The following is a 13984-nucleotide window of genomic DNA, read 5'->3' as shown; positions in this document are numbered from 1 at the left end:
ACAATAAGATTTTTTTTATTTTATTTTTTAACAAACGATATTATCTACAATAAGGGGTGGTGAAGCGGGTTAAGCCTAACAATAGACCAGCCATAATAATGTGGTTTAAATTCGCCTTTGGTGAGAATCGAATCTAAGACCTCTCACTTACAAATAAAGAGAAATTCCAAAAATTTCGAGGACCATCAAATTTGGGGCCCTATGCGCATAAAAATATAGTAATACTATTTAGACACATCAAAATCAAATAATATAATCGAACTTAGTTCATCTTACTTAACACAACAAACCAAATCAGTTGATTGCCCACACGCTCATTTTCGGCTTAATTTTTACATGAGATCATTTTCATGTCACTAATTAAACACAATCACCAACTTTTTGTTTTTTGGTTATAAACAACTAATACAAGTGAAAAGCCCTTTTGTTTTAATATAAATCTCAAGGCTCAAAGCATAAGATTTAACCTTTTATACTAATCTACACGAAGAAATGGAGGAGAGTGCGTGGAAGGTAAGGAGTTGAAAAAAAAGACTCTAATTACCAGGACAATTCACAATTTGTAAGATTGATCTTGGATACAACAGGAGCAAACACATGAAAAAGATTTCTCTTTAGTTATTTAGTTTAGAGTATATTTCGATCTATATTAATTATAATACAATTAGCTGCTAATAGTTGTTATACAACTTATACTTAAATGGCCACTCCACCAGTTTTAATTTGGAAGTGTCCCAAAACTGAAAAAAAAAAAAAAAAAGAATCAAGTGGATGGAGAGAAAAGCTTATTAATTGACAGGTGATCATGTATTCATGTCGTTTTGGTTGGCTGTCAGCTGCGTGTGAACCTCATTAGTTAAATTCAAGTGGCCAACATTTTACAAAAATCAATTGCCTTGATATCAACTTATAACTTAAAACCATTAAAATCGTTTATTAAAGTTTAAAAATGTTAGATTGGTTGCTAGTAGTTAATATTTGTTAAGCAGCACTAATCTCTTATAAAATGTCCTATCTTCCTTCATATTTACGTGTTAAACAGCTAATGTTAGAGTATTTATAATCCTACGAAACTTGAAGGATAATATGATGTATTTATGCAATATCTGTCAATGTATAATAGTCAAAAGCAGCTAATTCGTATAAGAAATTCACAAATAAAACATGACCCAAAATTTAAGAAATGTATAGCAAAATACCATTGGCTAATTAATGTATATCTCTCACAACTTAAGAAAATTAAAGAAATGATAATCACGCATCATTTTTATCTTCATATACGTTCATGTTTAATCTCGTTCGTTGTTTCTATTTAATTTTTGATAATAAAAAATAAATAAAATGTGTAAAAAAAGAAAATGATGTATTCTCATATCCCGAAGAAAATACTGATTATCCAAGCAATGAAAAAGGTTGGTGAATAATGAAAGAAGAAATGGTCAGTCCGTATACATTTGCTGAGACTTAAAGAAAAAGAATAAACCTATCGACTTTAATCAGAAAAAAACACAAATGGAAAAACCGGAGGAAAGAAAAACCAAGTTTTGGAATTTGCATCACCTCTAGAGACTTCGAAAGCGATCATTATATTTTTTTAAAGCCTATGAAGTCTGAAAATGTTGTTATTTTTTAGCCATGCATTGGACCTACAGACAATTTCCTAAATTATTTTTATATCAAGTTCATTGCACATCCTCACACCTCTTTGCCCAAAACAAGAGAACCAGGTTGAATATGACATCGGTCACTCTCACTACACCCATATTTCCTTTCTGGCTTGGAATTTGTTTTATCCAAGTCTACCAGCATGTATGTGTGACTCATTCTCTTTGGGAAACAATTTTTGACCACTCTAGGTTGACTTGTATTGTTGTAGTGGTTTGAAGGCAACTTGTCAATGCGTGTGAACATCTACCCTTTTTTCTACAGTGTTTTGGATTTTAACCATGGAAAATGCATTTTCGCATTTTTTTTCTTTCTAACTTTGGATTAAATAAATAAATAAAAGAAACATAAATAAACAACGGAATGAGTGTAAAGAAGAAGATAAAAGTGTGGAAATCAATTTTCATTTTTTATAAGGAAAACTAATGAAAATGACTTGAAAACTTTGAGTTTTAACGAAAATGACAAAATAAAGGATAAAATGAATAGTATCATGATTGACTTTTTAGTGTAAAAATGTGATTTTTCATTAAAGTGAACAGCACCGGGAGTTTTTCGTTAAAGTTTTATTTTTTATATGACAAACTAGATAAAATATTCAATTAAGTAACGTATAATGGTAGGTTAAAGATTAAATTTAATCTAACATCATTGTTTGATAAAAAAAATGTCTTGTTTAACATTGACATCCTAATAATCTAGTTTTGTTTTTTCGTTTTCTCCAGGAATTTTCTATTTTCTGTTAGTTCTAATATGAATATGTACTTAAGAATAATGTTAGGTAGATCAATTTTTAGACCAATTTTATAAATCATGTAATGTGTCATTAATAATAAATAAGCACATTAACAAACATTTAAATGATAATCTAATCGTCAACTATCACGTCATATAATATACAAAATTTAATCTAAATAATTAATTTCTCTAACATTACTTTGTACTTAAAATTCAACTTTGTGTCTCAAATCATTGTTTGTTCATGCATTGGTATTATGAATGATATTATCACGTCAGTCCCACATAAATATATGTAGTTGATTAGACATGCCACCACTCTCAATAATGCTGCGTCCAAATTATAGTGGTCCAAGAGGAAAGTAATTATGAAATTGTTTTTTGGGAAGGAAAAATTAATTAAAAGGGATTTAATCATGAGGAAGTAATATCTACATACATTTTTTTACCATAGGAATTAGGGATGAGTTCGGTTTCAAGAGTTTTTATTAAAATTGAAAACCTAACCATTTTAAGTCTTCAACACTTCAATACCTAACCATTTCAAAATTGAATGAGAGTTTATTAATGCTTAAGTGGCATATTGGGCAACATAACACCTTTCTTTGATTTTTCACTTGCTATTTTTATATAGAAAAAAAAAGAATAAAGAGAAATCATGATTAAAACATTATTTTGATTATCCGCTTACACTATTTAAGAAAGGATAATATTATGAAAACTAAATTTATAGACGTTATTTTGAAAATTAAATTATATGGAAGTTGATAATTAGTTTATTACTTAAACGTTAATAAACGTGTTCATTCCTATTGGTGATACATCATTTAGTTTGCAAACTTTATCTCTAAAATTTAGTCTCCCTAACATTACCGTTTAAGCAAATACGCTTTCGTTTTTATCTGCTTGCCTTGTGAAACTGGAAGACACAACAAAACAGAAGATTGAGGAAGTGTTGTCACAGACGGCGCGGTGGAGGCGTTATCGCAGACATCGTAAAGGAGGTGTCGCAGACAAAGCAGAGTGATAGTGAGGATGATCTGGACGAGGAGGTGTCGGCGTGTTGCGGTTGGAAACCATTGAAATCAAAATCAAACCAAAAGATTTTTGTTTGGTTCGATTTTTCTTCAATTTGGTTTTTCATGTTTCGATTCGGTGTTCAGTTCAGTTTCTTTAGCTTTGGTCACCCACCCTAACAACAACACTCATGATTATTTATAAATTTTAGCTGTATAAACTGAAAAAAAAAATAGAAATGTACAAACAAACAAAAAAATGTAAGAAAATTATATCCTTTAATTACGAGGCAGAAGCAAATTTACCCTTTGCTGATGATAACTCCTCAAAGTTCAACACTTCATGCTGCTTTTTTCCCTCTCTTTGAATTTTTGTGTTCCCTCCTTCATAGTCATCAGTCAAAAGTTTATCTTTTATTGTATTATATGTATAATTGGTTTCTTGGGACGGTTCTCCAATTACCAGACATCCACCCTTCCTCTCAATTCTGTGTGATTTATTTATTTATTTTTGGACAGACTGTGTGATTTATTATTATGTAATTTTTGACTCATACTCTTTTGGCTCAAGATTCCAACACTCGTCTCTTAGTCCATTTAAACGCCCTATTCCTAGATGAATGAACCTGATCATCAAGTACCAATTTCACAAACAACAAAACATGTATAAATGTATATTAATTAATCTAAACTAATTTCCAACCATATAATCGAGCCAAAGCAAGTATCAAGTGTATTCAGGTTTAGTTTTATGGAGAGTACGATATTTATTATTAAGATGTCGATAAAATACGTATAGATGATAGAACATAAACAAGAAGAGAACCTCTAAAAAAAATTGCAAGAACTTTCAATTCGGAGCAAGAAAAAAGAGGCTAGCATTATAGAATAAAAGAGAAAAAGATATAATCACACAATAAAACTATCTTCAATCAAGATGTCTGATTGATACCATGTCCTGTGATTCCTTACACTAAGTTACCTTGTGTTGCTCTCCAACTCCTGATCTTTTGCAGTTTTTTTTTTTTTTTTTTTAAATTTTTTATCTTGTACTTTAATCGTAATTAAGGTGAAATAATTTAATCCGATATCACAATACTGAAGAGTGTGATTCAGAAATTGAATCATTATTATGCTTTGTTTGATGATTGAGAAAATGAATAATAGATAAATGTATAAATCCCCAATTTGCGATTAATAGATAAGTGTATAATCCTCAATTTGCTTTTAACTTGTGTGTTCACCAAGGGTGGGCAATTACATTATGTTTAAAGTTCGATTCTACCAACGTAAGCAGCAAGAAAAGTTTTGAGTTCAATTTTTCCTAACATAACAAATAGTTGGAATGTCTAATGCAATCAAGTCATAATTTTTGGTATCCGAAAGAGGAGAGGGGCTTTCCTATCTCCGTTGTAAAGCCGTTACGACAGAAATAGATAAAGTATATTCCCAAACTAGGAAAATACACAATTTCACTATACCCATGTATTTAGGTATGTCCACATACGTGGTAATCCAACTAAATCGTATTTTTTATATCCAAATTAGGAGAGGAGCGTCTTTATCCTCGTTGCATATTAGGGAAGATTTATCCTAGGAAAGCACACAGATTCGCTATACCCATGTTTTTAGCCATGTCCATGTACATCTAATCGTACAAATGTACCAACATAAGCACTTGCTAACTAAATTTTAGTCTCATACTAATTTTGCTATATGAAATTGCCATTTGCACAAGTTGTTGTTGTAAACCCGTTAATAGTTCCATTTTTTGTTCTTTTTCTCTTTTTTAGGGCATATTTCTAACTGAGAAAAACTTGTTGGATTCTCTTTTCTGAGTACAAATGGTCTGTGAAAAAAATACCCGAAGAACTAGGTAACAAATGTGAATTAGGCCAATTAAACAAACTAGCATGCTGGTCTCATTGCGCACAAATTTGTATCTTATTTTTTCGTATATTCATACATTAGAATAATATAGAATATCGCTTTGTGAAAATAATCAATACATCTTTATTTTTTCGTATTTTTTGAATCACGACGTGCTATGCGCTATTTACACGTTTTAAATGTATTTATATGCGTGAATTGACAAAAGTAAAGTCAAATATTGTAAGTAAATGAATAATCTTAGATCATGTTAGAAGAAACCCCTTAGTGTAGATAATATCGTTTTAAAAAAATCGTTTGACAACTAATTTAATCACATTATTATGCGTGTGCGAAAGACATTTTTTATAACCGACATTACATGCCTATGAAGATGTTTTGAAAGTGTTTAAAAATAGAGAAAATAATATTTAATGAACAACTAATAGAATCATATTATTGCTAGCCTATTATAAGGTACTAGTTATAAAAAATTTAAAAAACTGTACAAAAAAAAATTAATTATTAAAAAACAATGTTAAAATGATTAAAATACCCCTACCACATTTGATGTATTATTTTAGGTTGCTTTTGAAGTTTTTTGTTTGAGGGGCATTTTTGTCCAATTATTTTTGGTGAAGCTTGTGACACCAAAAAACACTATTTATTGGGCTTGTTGGCTTTATATATACAAGCCTTCATGCATGCGCTCACGTGGGTGCAGAAGACATTTTTTGAATCACGACGTACTACGCGCAGCTTACACGTTTTAAATGTATTTATATGTGTAAATTGACAAATGGAAAGTCAAATATTTGAAGTAAATGAATAATCTTAGATCATGCTAGAAGGAATCCCTCATAAACCAATTAAAGCAACTAAATCCACATAATAAAATTGGTCTATATTGAATTTATATTAAGAATAGAGAAAATAATATTTAATAAATCATTGATTGAATCACATTATTGCTAGCCTATTGTGAGACTAAACTCACCCCACTTTGTGTAGATAATATCGTTTGTTAAAAAAAAACAATAATTTGACAAATAATTTAATCACATTATTATCTGCGTGCGAAACACCTTTTTTATAAGCAACATTACACGCCTTTTAAAATGTTTTGAACGTGTTTAAAAATAGAGAAAATAATATTTAATGAACAACTGATTAAATCACATTATTGCTAGCCTATTGTGAGGTACTAATTTTTTTTTTAAATGTACAAAAAAATTAATTATTTAAAAACACTGTTAAAATGACAAAAATACCCCTGTCACACTTGATGCATTATTTTGGATTGCTTTTGAAGTTTTTTGTTTGAGGGGTATTTTTATCTAAATATTTTTTGTGAAGCTTGTGACACTAAGAAGAAGATACAGAGGGAAAAAATTAGAGGAAAAACATCGAAAATAAAAATGTCATAAAACAAAAAAGGAAAGAAAAAAAAAAGGAATGCCGGTTTCCGGTTTGGCGGTATTGGGCTGGGGGAAGTGGTTAGGGCAGGGGGTGACTGGTATTGAGGAAGGATACAATGCATGTAGCAGAATCAGATGTACGAGAGGAGAGAGAGAGAGAGTGAAAGAGAGAGAAAGAGAGAAGGTGAGAGCGACACCTCCATATTTCCCTTTTCCCCATATAATCTTCTCCCAATGACACATATATACCCAGACTCCCCCACATCTTCCCACATTTCAATTTCAACACGCTCTTCTTCCTCTTCCTCTTCCTCCTTCTCCACCTCCATTTTTTCCCTACTCCCTAGGGTTCTTCCCCAAATGCTCCGTGCCCTCATCGCTCTAATCTCAACGCTTTTCGTCTTCGACTTGTTTGCTTTTGAAATCTCTGGATTCTCGTGGATTGTTACGAGCCTGCGACCATGCCTGCCCTCGTTAATTACAGCGGTGAGTCTCTGTTCTTTTTTTCTTTTTTTTCTTTTAGTTATGTGGGATTTTGATCTAGTTTTGGTGAATTTTGGTGAATTGCTTTTATGGGCTTTGTTAATCTTTGTATCCAATTCGTAATGATCTGTATGGTCTATAGCTTTAATATTTGGTCCCTTAGTGGTTGAAGAATGCTTAGATTTAATGCCTGGTTGAATTTTCAAATATCTTAAAGTTGTTGAAGATCTTATGTTGTGATATATATGCTTTGGATGTTTGTTAAGTTCAGAAATCTCATACCTTTATGAGTTTTTAGGGGAAAAAATTAGCTGAGAAATCCCAATCAGTAGTATTTTAGATTCAATAGGATTGTATAGTAAGTTACATTGAATGGTAATCCTTACAAATTGAATTCAATAGGAAAGCCTGTAATTTTGTTAAGACTTAAGATTTGGCATGAAGAATTTCTTCATCAGATGTTATGGTTGACTGGTTTTGAACGAATTTGTGGATACTTGTAGCTGAATTTAGTTTTTGTTTTTGGGTTTTACCAGGTGACGATGATTTCTACCCTGGGGGTTCTTTTTACTCAAATCCCATGGATTTGGGTTGCCTGTTGTCAATGGGCTCCCATGTGGATGTGTATTGCCCTCCTAGCAAGCGGGCTCGCATCAGTTCCCAATACGCCTCTGGAAGGAGCGATTTTGAACAAATTAAGAATCCGTCAATCAACGTTCTTCCCGATGAATGCCTCTTTGAGATTTTCAGGCGCCTCAAGGGTGGTAAAGAGAGGAGCTCTTGTGCATCCGTCTCTAAGAAGTGGCTTATGCTCATAAGCAGTATCCGGAAGGTTGATCTATGCAAGATCCCTGTTGTAGACAATTCTGATGACGCTGAAATGATCACTGGTGATGAAGATCAAGAACAGGAAAATGATGGTTTCCTCACAAGGTGTTTGGAAGGGAAGAAAGCAACGGATATTAGACTTGCTGCTATTGCTGTTGGAACCAGTAGCCGTGGAGGACTAGGAAAGCTATCGATCCGAGGTAGCAACTCATTCCGTGGAGTTACCAACCTTGGCCTCTCGGCAGTTGCTCAGGGATGCCCTTCTCTCAAGTCTCTTTCATTGTGGAACATCTCTTCCGTTGGTGACGAAGGCCTGATTGAGATAGCTAAAGGATGCCCTTTGTTGGAGAAGCTTGATCTTTGCGGGTGCCCTTCAATTTCCAACAAGGGTTTGATTGCAATCGCAGAGAACTGCCCAAATTTAAATTCTTTGAATATCGAATCGTGTTCAAGGATTGGGAACGAGGGCTTGCAAGCTATTGGAAAGTCTTGCTCCAAGTTGCAGTCCGTATCTATCAGGGACTGCGTTCTTGTTGGCGATCATGGAGTATCTAGTCTGTTATCATCAGCTTCTTCCGTGCTGATGAAGTTAAAGCTTCAGGCTTTGAACATCACGGATTTCTCTCTTGCCGTGATTGGACATTATGGAAATGCTGTTACCAATTTAGTTCTCAGTGGTCTCCAGAATGTTAGCGAGAAAGGTTTTTGGGTCATGGGTAATGCTCAAGCTTTGCAGAATCTGGTTTCATTGACAATCACATCATGCCGGGGAACAACAGATGTCAGTCTTGAAGCCATTGGCAAGGGATGCACAAGTTTGAAGCAGATGTGTCTTCGCAAGTGTTGCTTTGTATCCGACAACGGGCTGGTAGCTTTTGCCAAAGCTGCAGGATCACTTGAGAGCCTGCAACTGGAGGAGTGTAACAGGGTTACACAATCGGGAATAATTTATGCCCTCACAAACTGCGGAGAAAAGCTGAGATCTCTCACCTTAGTGAAGTGCATGGGAATCAAGGATGTAAGTTTAGCAGTACCTATGACCTCTAGTTGCAGATCACTTCGATCCTTGTCCATCCGAAACTGCCCTGGGTTCGGTAGTGCTAGCCTGGCCATGGTAGGAAGGTTGTGCCCTCAGCTACATAATATAGACTTGAGTGGTCTATATGGAATGACAGATGCAGGGATTCTCTCACTTCTTGAGAGCTCGGAGGAAGGGCTTGTCAAAGTGAATCTTAACGGATGCTTGAATTTGACGGATAAAGCAGTTGTGTCGTTGGTTAGTCTGCATGGGGAAACCCTAGAGGTACTGAATCTTGATGGGTGCAGGAAGATTACTGATGCAAGCTTGGTGGCAATCGCAAACAACTGCCTGTTTCTTCGTGAGCTAGATGTGTCGAAGTGTGCAATCACTGACTCTGGCCTTGCTGCCCTTTCTTCCGCAGAGCAGATCAACTTGCAAGTCCTTTCCATTTCTGGCTGTTCCGAAATCTCACACAAAAGCCTCCCTTCCCTGAAAAAATTGGGCAAGACCTTGATGGGGTTGAATCTCCAACATTGTACTGCTATCAGCAACAGATCAATTGAGCTGCTTGTGGACAGCTTGTGGAGATGTGATATCTTGGCCTAATGAGGAACAGAACAATACGCCTATAAAGCGAAGGAGAGAAGCAGATATGAAGTAGGGGTAAGATCAAGAAATCAAAGGAATTCGGGTTAGATTCGGCAGTTCGTAGATGTTAAGCTCACACGGTCAGTTCACAGGCGTATCCACGTTCAGCATACATAATTTTTGGCCCATTGGTAGTGGCCTTGCTGGTAGATCAGCGGCTTGGTTGTTTTCCAGGGGGACTTTGCCTGATGATCATCATTTTTTTGCAGGCTTTCTCAAACAGGAAAGCCTGTTTCCGCTGTTTAGCCTCTCATCAACGGGAGGTTGCCTCTCTTCACCGCCATGGTTCCCCTAGAATACAGTCCACCAACCGCTGATATAAGGTGTTTCCACTTGCGTTCGGTCCTCTTTTTGTTCCGCTGGATGGTTTACGTGGTGTTTTTAGCTGCGTCCCTCATTCCATAGACGGCGTGTTTGATGAAGCTTTACATATTTTCAGTCTGATGGAAGTCTGTTGTCTGAGATCTTAGTTTTCGTTTGTGTTTATGTTTACGGGCTTGCACATGTTTACGGGACTAGTTTTCCCTTTTCATGCGCATATCTAGTGTTTCGATGCTTTGTTCGGTTCAAAGGATGGGGTTTCTCCTCCTGCGTTTTGGGCTTCGTTGGTGGCAGCGACTCCGGTCGTTCTGCCATGGCAACCTTGTTTTAGGGTTGTTATTTTTCCCTACCAAGTCGTAGCTTTGCAGGTTTCTCCGTGTTTATGAATTGTACTCTGCACATACTAGTAATGTAATTAGCTTTTTCCTCTGTATATGTGGGATGCATTTCTCTTATATACATGTGATTGATGGGTTCTCTCTTGGATCTTATGTCCTCACTAATAAGTTATGAAAATTGAAAACCAAAAACAAAAACTGAGGCTTATGGTTTGGGTGTTGGAAAAGAATAGTGATAGTACGTAACTCATAGAAAAATGAATTGACACTTCCTACTTGGACAATGCGATATTCTAAACTATTTAGAAGCGGAGTCAAATTAAGGTGAGCGGCAAAGTTCTAGGGTTCCACCACCACTTGCACAAAAAGGGTCTTTTGTATTTCCATTTTTCTCGTCTCTATCCGTGTTTCCACACGATTGAGAGAGGCAGCATGCGGCACTGGTACACAGATTCTCTTAAGCGTACATGGGTGGTGCACCTACCTTTTTTTTTTTTTTTTTAACAAATTATATTATCTATAAAAAAAAGGAGGGGTTGGTTTAGCGTCACAACAGACTAGGAATAATATGATTCAATTTCGCAATCGAACTTAAGGTCTTTCACTTAAAAAGATTATCATTAGATCATACTACTAAATGACGGTGCACCTGCCTTAATTAATTTGCCTAAAAGACATCGAAATGAATGTCATTTTATACACAGATGGCTTTTTGTATCTTTATTTTGATAAGGATTCTCTCTTCTTTTCTTTTTTTCTCCCTTTCTCTCCTTATGTTTGGACGTTTAAGATTTTATCTTTATAAAGGGAGAAAAGAAGGAAAGAAAAGAAAAACTAATAAAAATGACTTGAAAACTTTGAGTTTTAATAATAAGGACAAAATAAAGGATAAAATGAATGGTATCATGATTGATTTTTTAGTGTAAAAATGTGATTTTTTGTTAAAATGAACGATACCAAAAACTTTTCGTTAAAGTTTTTCAAAAAAAAAAAACGTGTAAGAGGAGAGGGAGGGGAGAGAAAAAGGGAACAGAATCTCCATCCATCTGTTTTTTTCTCGTCTCCGTCCGCAGTTCCACCCGATCGAGAGAGAGGCATCATGCAACATCTGTACTTACGATTCTCTTAGGGTAAACGAACGGCGCATGTGCTCTGGTTAATTGACCGAATTCACGTTTAAATGAATGACACTTCATGAGATTTTAGAGGGCAACAGTTGGAAACTTGGAGGTGGTGGTGGTATCTCCATTGTTGTTTACAGTGAAGACATGGTGGTGGGGTGAGGTGGTAGAAATGTCAGAGTGATGCAACTGGTGACTGAGTAGTGGTTGAGCTACCCAAGGTAGTGAAAGCAAGCAAAGCAGCCATCTTTTCTGGTCTGGTGAAAGAATGGCATATGGCTACAGTGTTGATTCTTTTATCATCTGAATGACTCTTTGTCCTTATGTATCTCTAAGCGAAACTTTGGTAAGAATGTCCAACTAGCGTAATTAGATGAGATCACGTGTGATCGAATGAGATTAAAATATATCTTTGCTAAAAGAAACTTTAGTAAGGCTATTTAACTAATGCAATTGAATTGAATGAAATCACATGCAGTCGGTAAGACTAGAACATAAAATAATCTCATACTTTTATAAGATATGCGTGATTTGTGGTAGGGGGTTCGATAGCCCACTATTGCTGCGTCCTCTCAGCATGTGGTTCTTCTGAAGCCTCAGATGTTGAGCAGTTAGACTGTCTCTGTGCACAGAATCTTCCCTGTTTCTAGAAAAAGAAAAATATTAGAATTCCACTCATGCCATTCTTAATCTTATAAGAAAACACGTGGATTGATGAGGCCTTTTGAGCAAATTGTTGTTTCTCTTTCGCCCTCACTAAAATAAAAATTTATAGTATGGTCCATGTCGTCTATAAGTACACTAGAGCAAACTAGAAGATCGTCGTCTATCACAAAAAATAAAAAACTTAAAAAATTTTATGACACACCACTGCAAAATGTAAGTTTATCTGTACAACTCCTGGAAGCATGAGCGTGAGCTCTTCACTTTTGAGTTGGTACACAGTTCCTCATCAATCAATGTGATCATGGTGGTGGGCATGGCAATTAATGCAAAGTTTACAACTTAAGAAAACTTGGTAACACCCTGTGTAGAAAATGCTTTTAGGTTTTAAAACCTACTATCTTCCAACTCTATGTGGAGTTGTACATCTTTAGCTACTTTCCATTCACATGGGGTCAACATTTAGCACAGAAATTTCGGCAAGGTTGCTGACATATCATATTTTACACTAGTATAATTAATATGGGGTAGAATATATTAATCTTCTTACGAGAGTTGTCTTACAAATAATGTAGTCAGACTGTTCTACTGAAATATTTTACGAAATTGAAGCTCATATATGTTATTTAACAGAGAAGAAAGCAAATGGGGATAAAAGGGTTTGCATGACGAAAAGGTGGAGGGGCATTTGTACACCAATAATTAGAAAAAGCAGGCAAGGAAAAGTCAATTTAGGCAGAAAAACTTGTAACTTCAGTCATTCACACTGAAACCTAAAGTCAGATAAACTGCCAGTTTGCTCCAGAATAAAGCTTAAAAAACAATATCATCCATCCATCAAAACTCAGAAGATGCATTGCTTCAGCCAGTGATCAAAGTCACACTCATAAACCATAGCTGCTGCTGCTTCTTCTTCTTCTTTTCCTTTTCCATTGATGGCTTCTTTAAGAAAATGCCCAAATGGGTTAAAAATCACTGTCATTATCTTGTTTCTCACATTCTTTCCTTCCATTTCAGGTAACCGAAACGAACCCATTTAAGTCAAGACATCGCTCTGTTAAAAAAGAATTGTTATTAGCACTTCAAATTAGTTGTCGTGGACTCCGTCTCCATCATTACAATTTTTTTGGCGTGTGAATAATTGTTCCTACTGAATATGTATCTTGGTTCTTCTAATTATTTTCTCCTTTGAAATGTAGCTGAGTCCATGTTGAAGAGAGATGGTGATCAACGATTAAAAAATCAAATGAAGACGGTGCTGGGATCGAGGCCGCCGCAATGTGCGAACAAATGCATGAGTTGCAGGCCTTGTACGGCCACTCTGGTTGCTTCTTCACACCACAAGAGCAGTAATCTCGAGGCAACAACTTATCAGGGAGATGAGAACTATTATCTCCTCTCTTGGAAATGCAGATGCAGGAACAAGTTGTTCCATCCTTGAATATATTAGATTTTAGTTTAATGTAACGATGTTTCTGCAAGCGGCATGTAGCTCAAGTGATTAAGAGCATTTACTTTGTCGGCAAGGAGTCCCTGCTTCCTATGTACTCAAGCAGCTATGATGTTGATACAAAGACTTATGAGCTCTAAAGTCCTTCCATGGATTGCTCTTTAATATTGAGGCAGGGAAGCCCTTCGGATTGTTGCTGTTTTCATTGTGATTACTTGAAAACATTCATTTGCAGAATTTTGGGTTGGATTTCCTTTAAAATCATTACAATATAACTCGACGAGATTCTTTGAGTCTCGTCGGTGTACATAATCATATGTTGGTGGCTCTCGTCAATACCCATATCGCAACATAACTCAATAGATGACACTTAGAGAGATTCTCATGTGCCACCAATTGTATATA

The 13984-nt window shown here is 35.4% G+C and overlaps 1 protein-coding gene and 1 long non-coding RNA gene across 2 annotated transcripts; both read left to right on the top strand.

Moving 5' to 3' along the window:
- The first annotated feature begins 6801 nt into the window (after nt 1-6801).
- Nucleotides 6802-10440, top strand: LOC103400415 (EIN3-binding F-box protein 1-like). The gene is made up of 2 exons (XM_008339062.4): nt 6802-7192; nt 7726-10440. Exons 1-2 carry the CDS (start codon nt 7168-7170, stop codon nt 9642-9644), a joined length of 1944 nt encoding a protein of 647 aa, XP_008337284.3. The 5' UTR covers nt 6802-7167; the 3' UTR covers nt 9645-10440.
- A 2367-nt stretch (nt 10441-12807) lies between these two features.
- Nucleotides 12808-13771, top strand: LOC103400416 (uncharacterized). The gene is made up of 2 exons (XR_001785897.3): nt 12808-13146; nt 13329-13771. It is a non-coding gene; the product is annotated as an uncharacterized lncRNA (long non-coding RNA).
- The last annotated feature ends 213 nt before the right edge of the window (nt 13772-13984 follow it).

The sequence above is a fragment of the Malus domestica genome, chromosome 15 (genome assembly GCF_042453785.1).
Source record: "Malus domestica chromosome 15, GDT2T_hap1".
Classification (NCBI taxonomy): domain Eukaryota; kingdom Viridiplantae; phylum Streptophyta; class Magnoliopsida; order Rosales; family Rosaceae; genus Malus; species Malus domestica.
The sequence above is the reverse complement of the archived record's forward strand: the minus strand, read 5'-3'. Positions and strand labels throughout refer to the sequence as shown.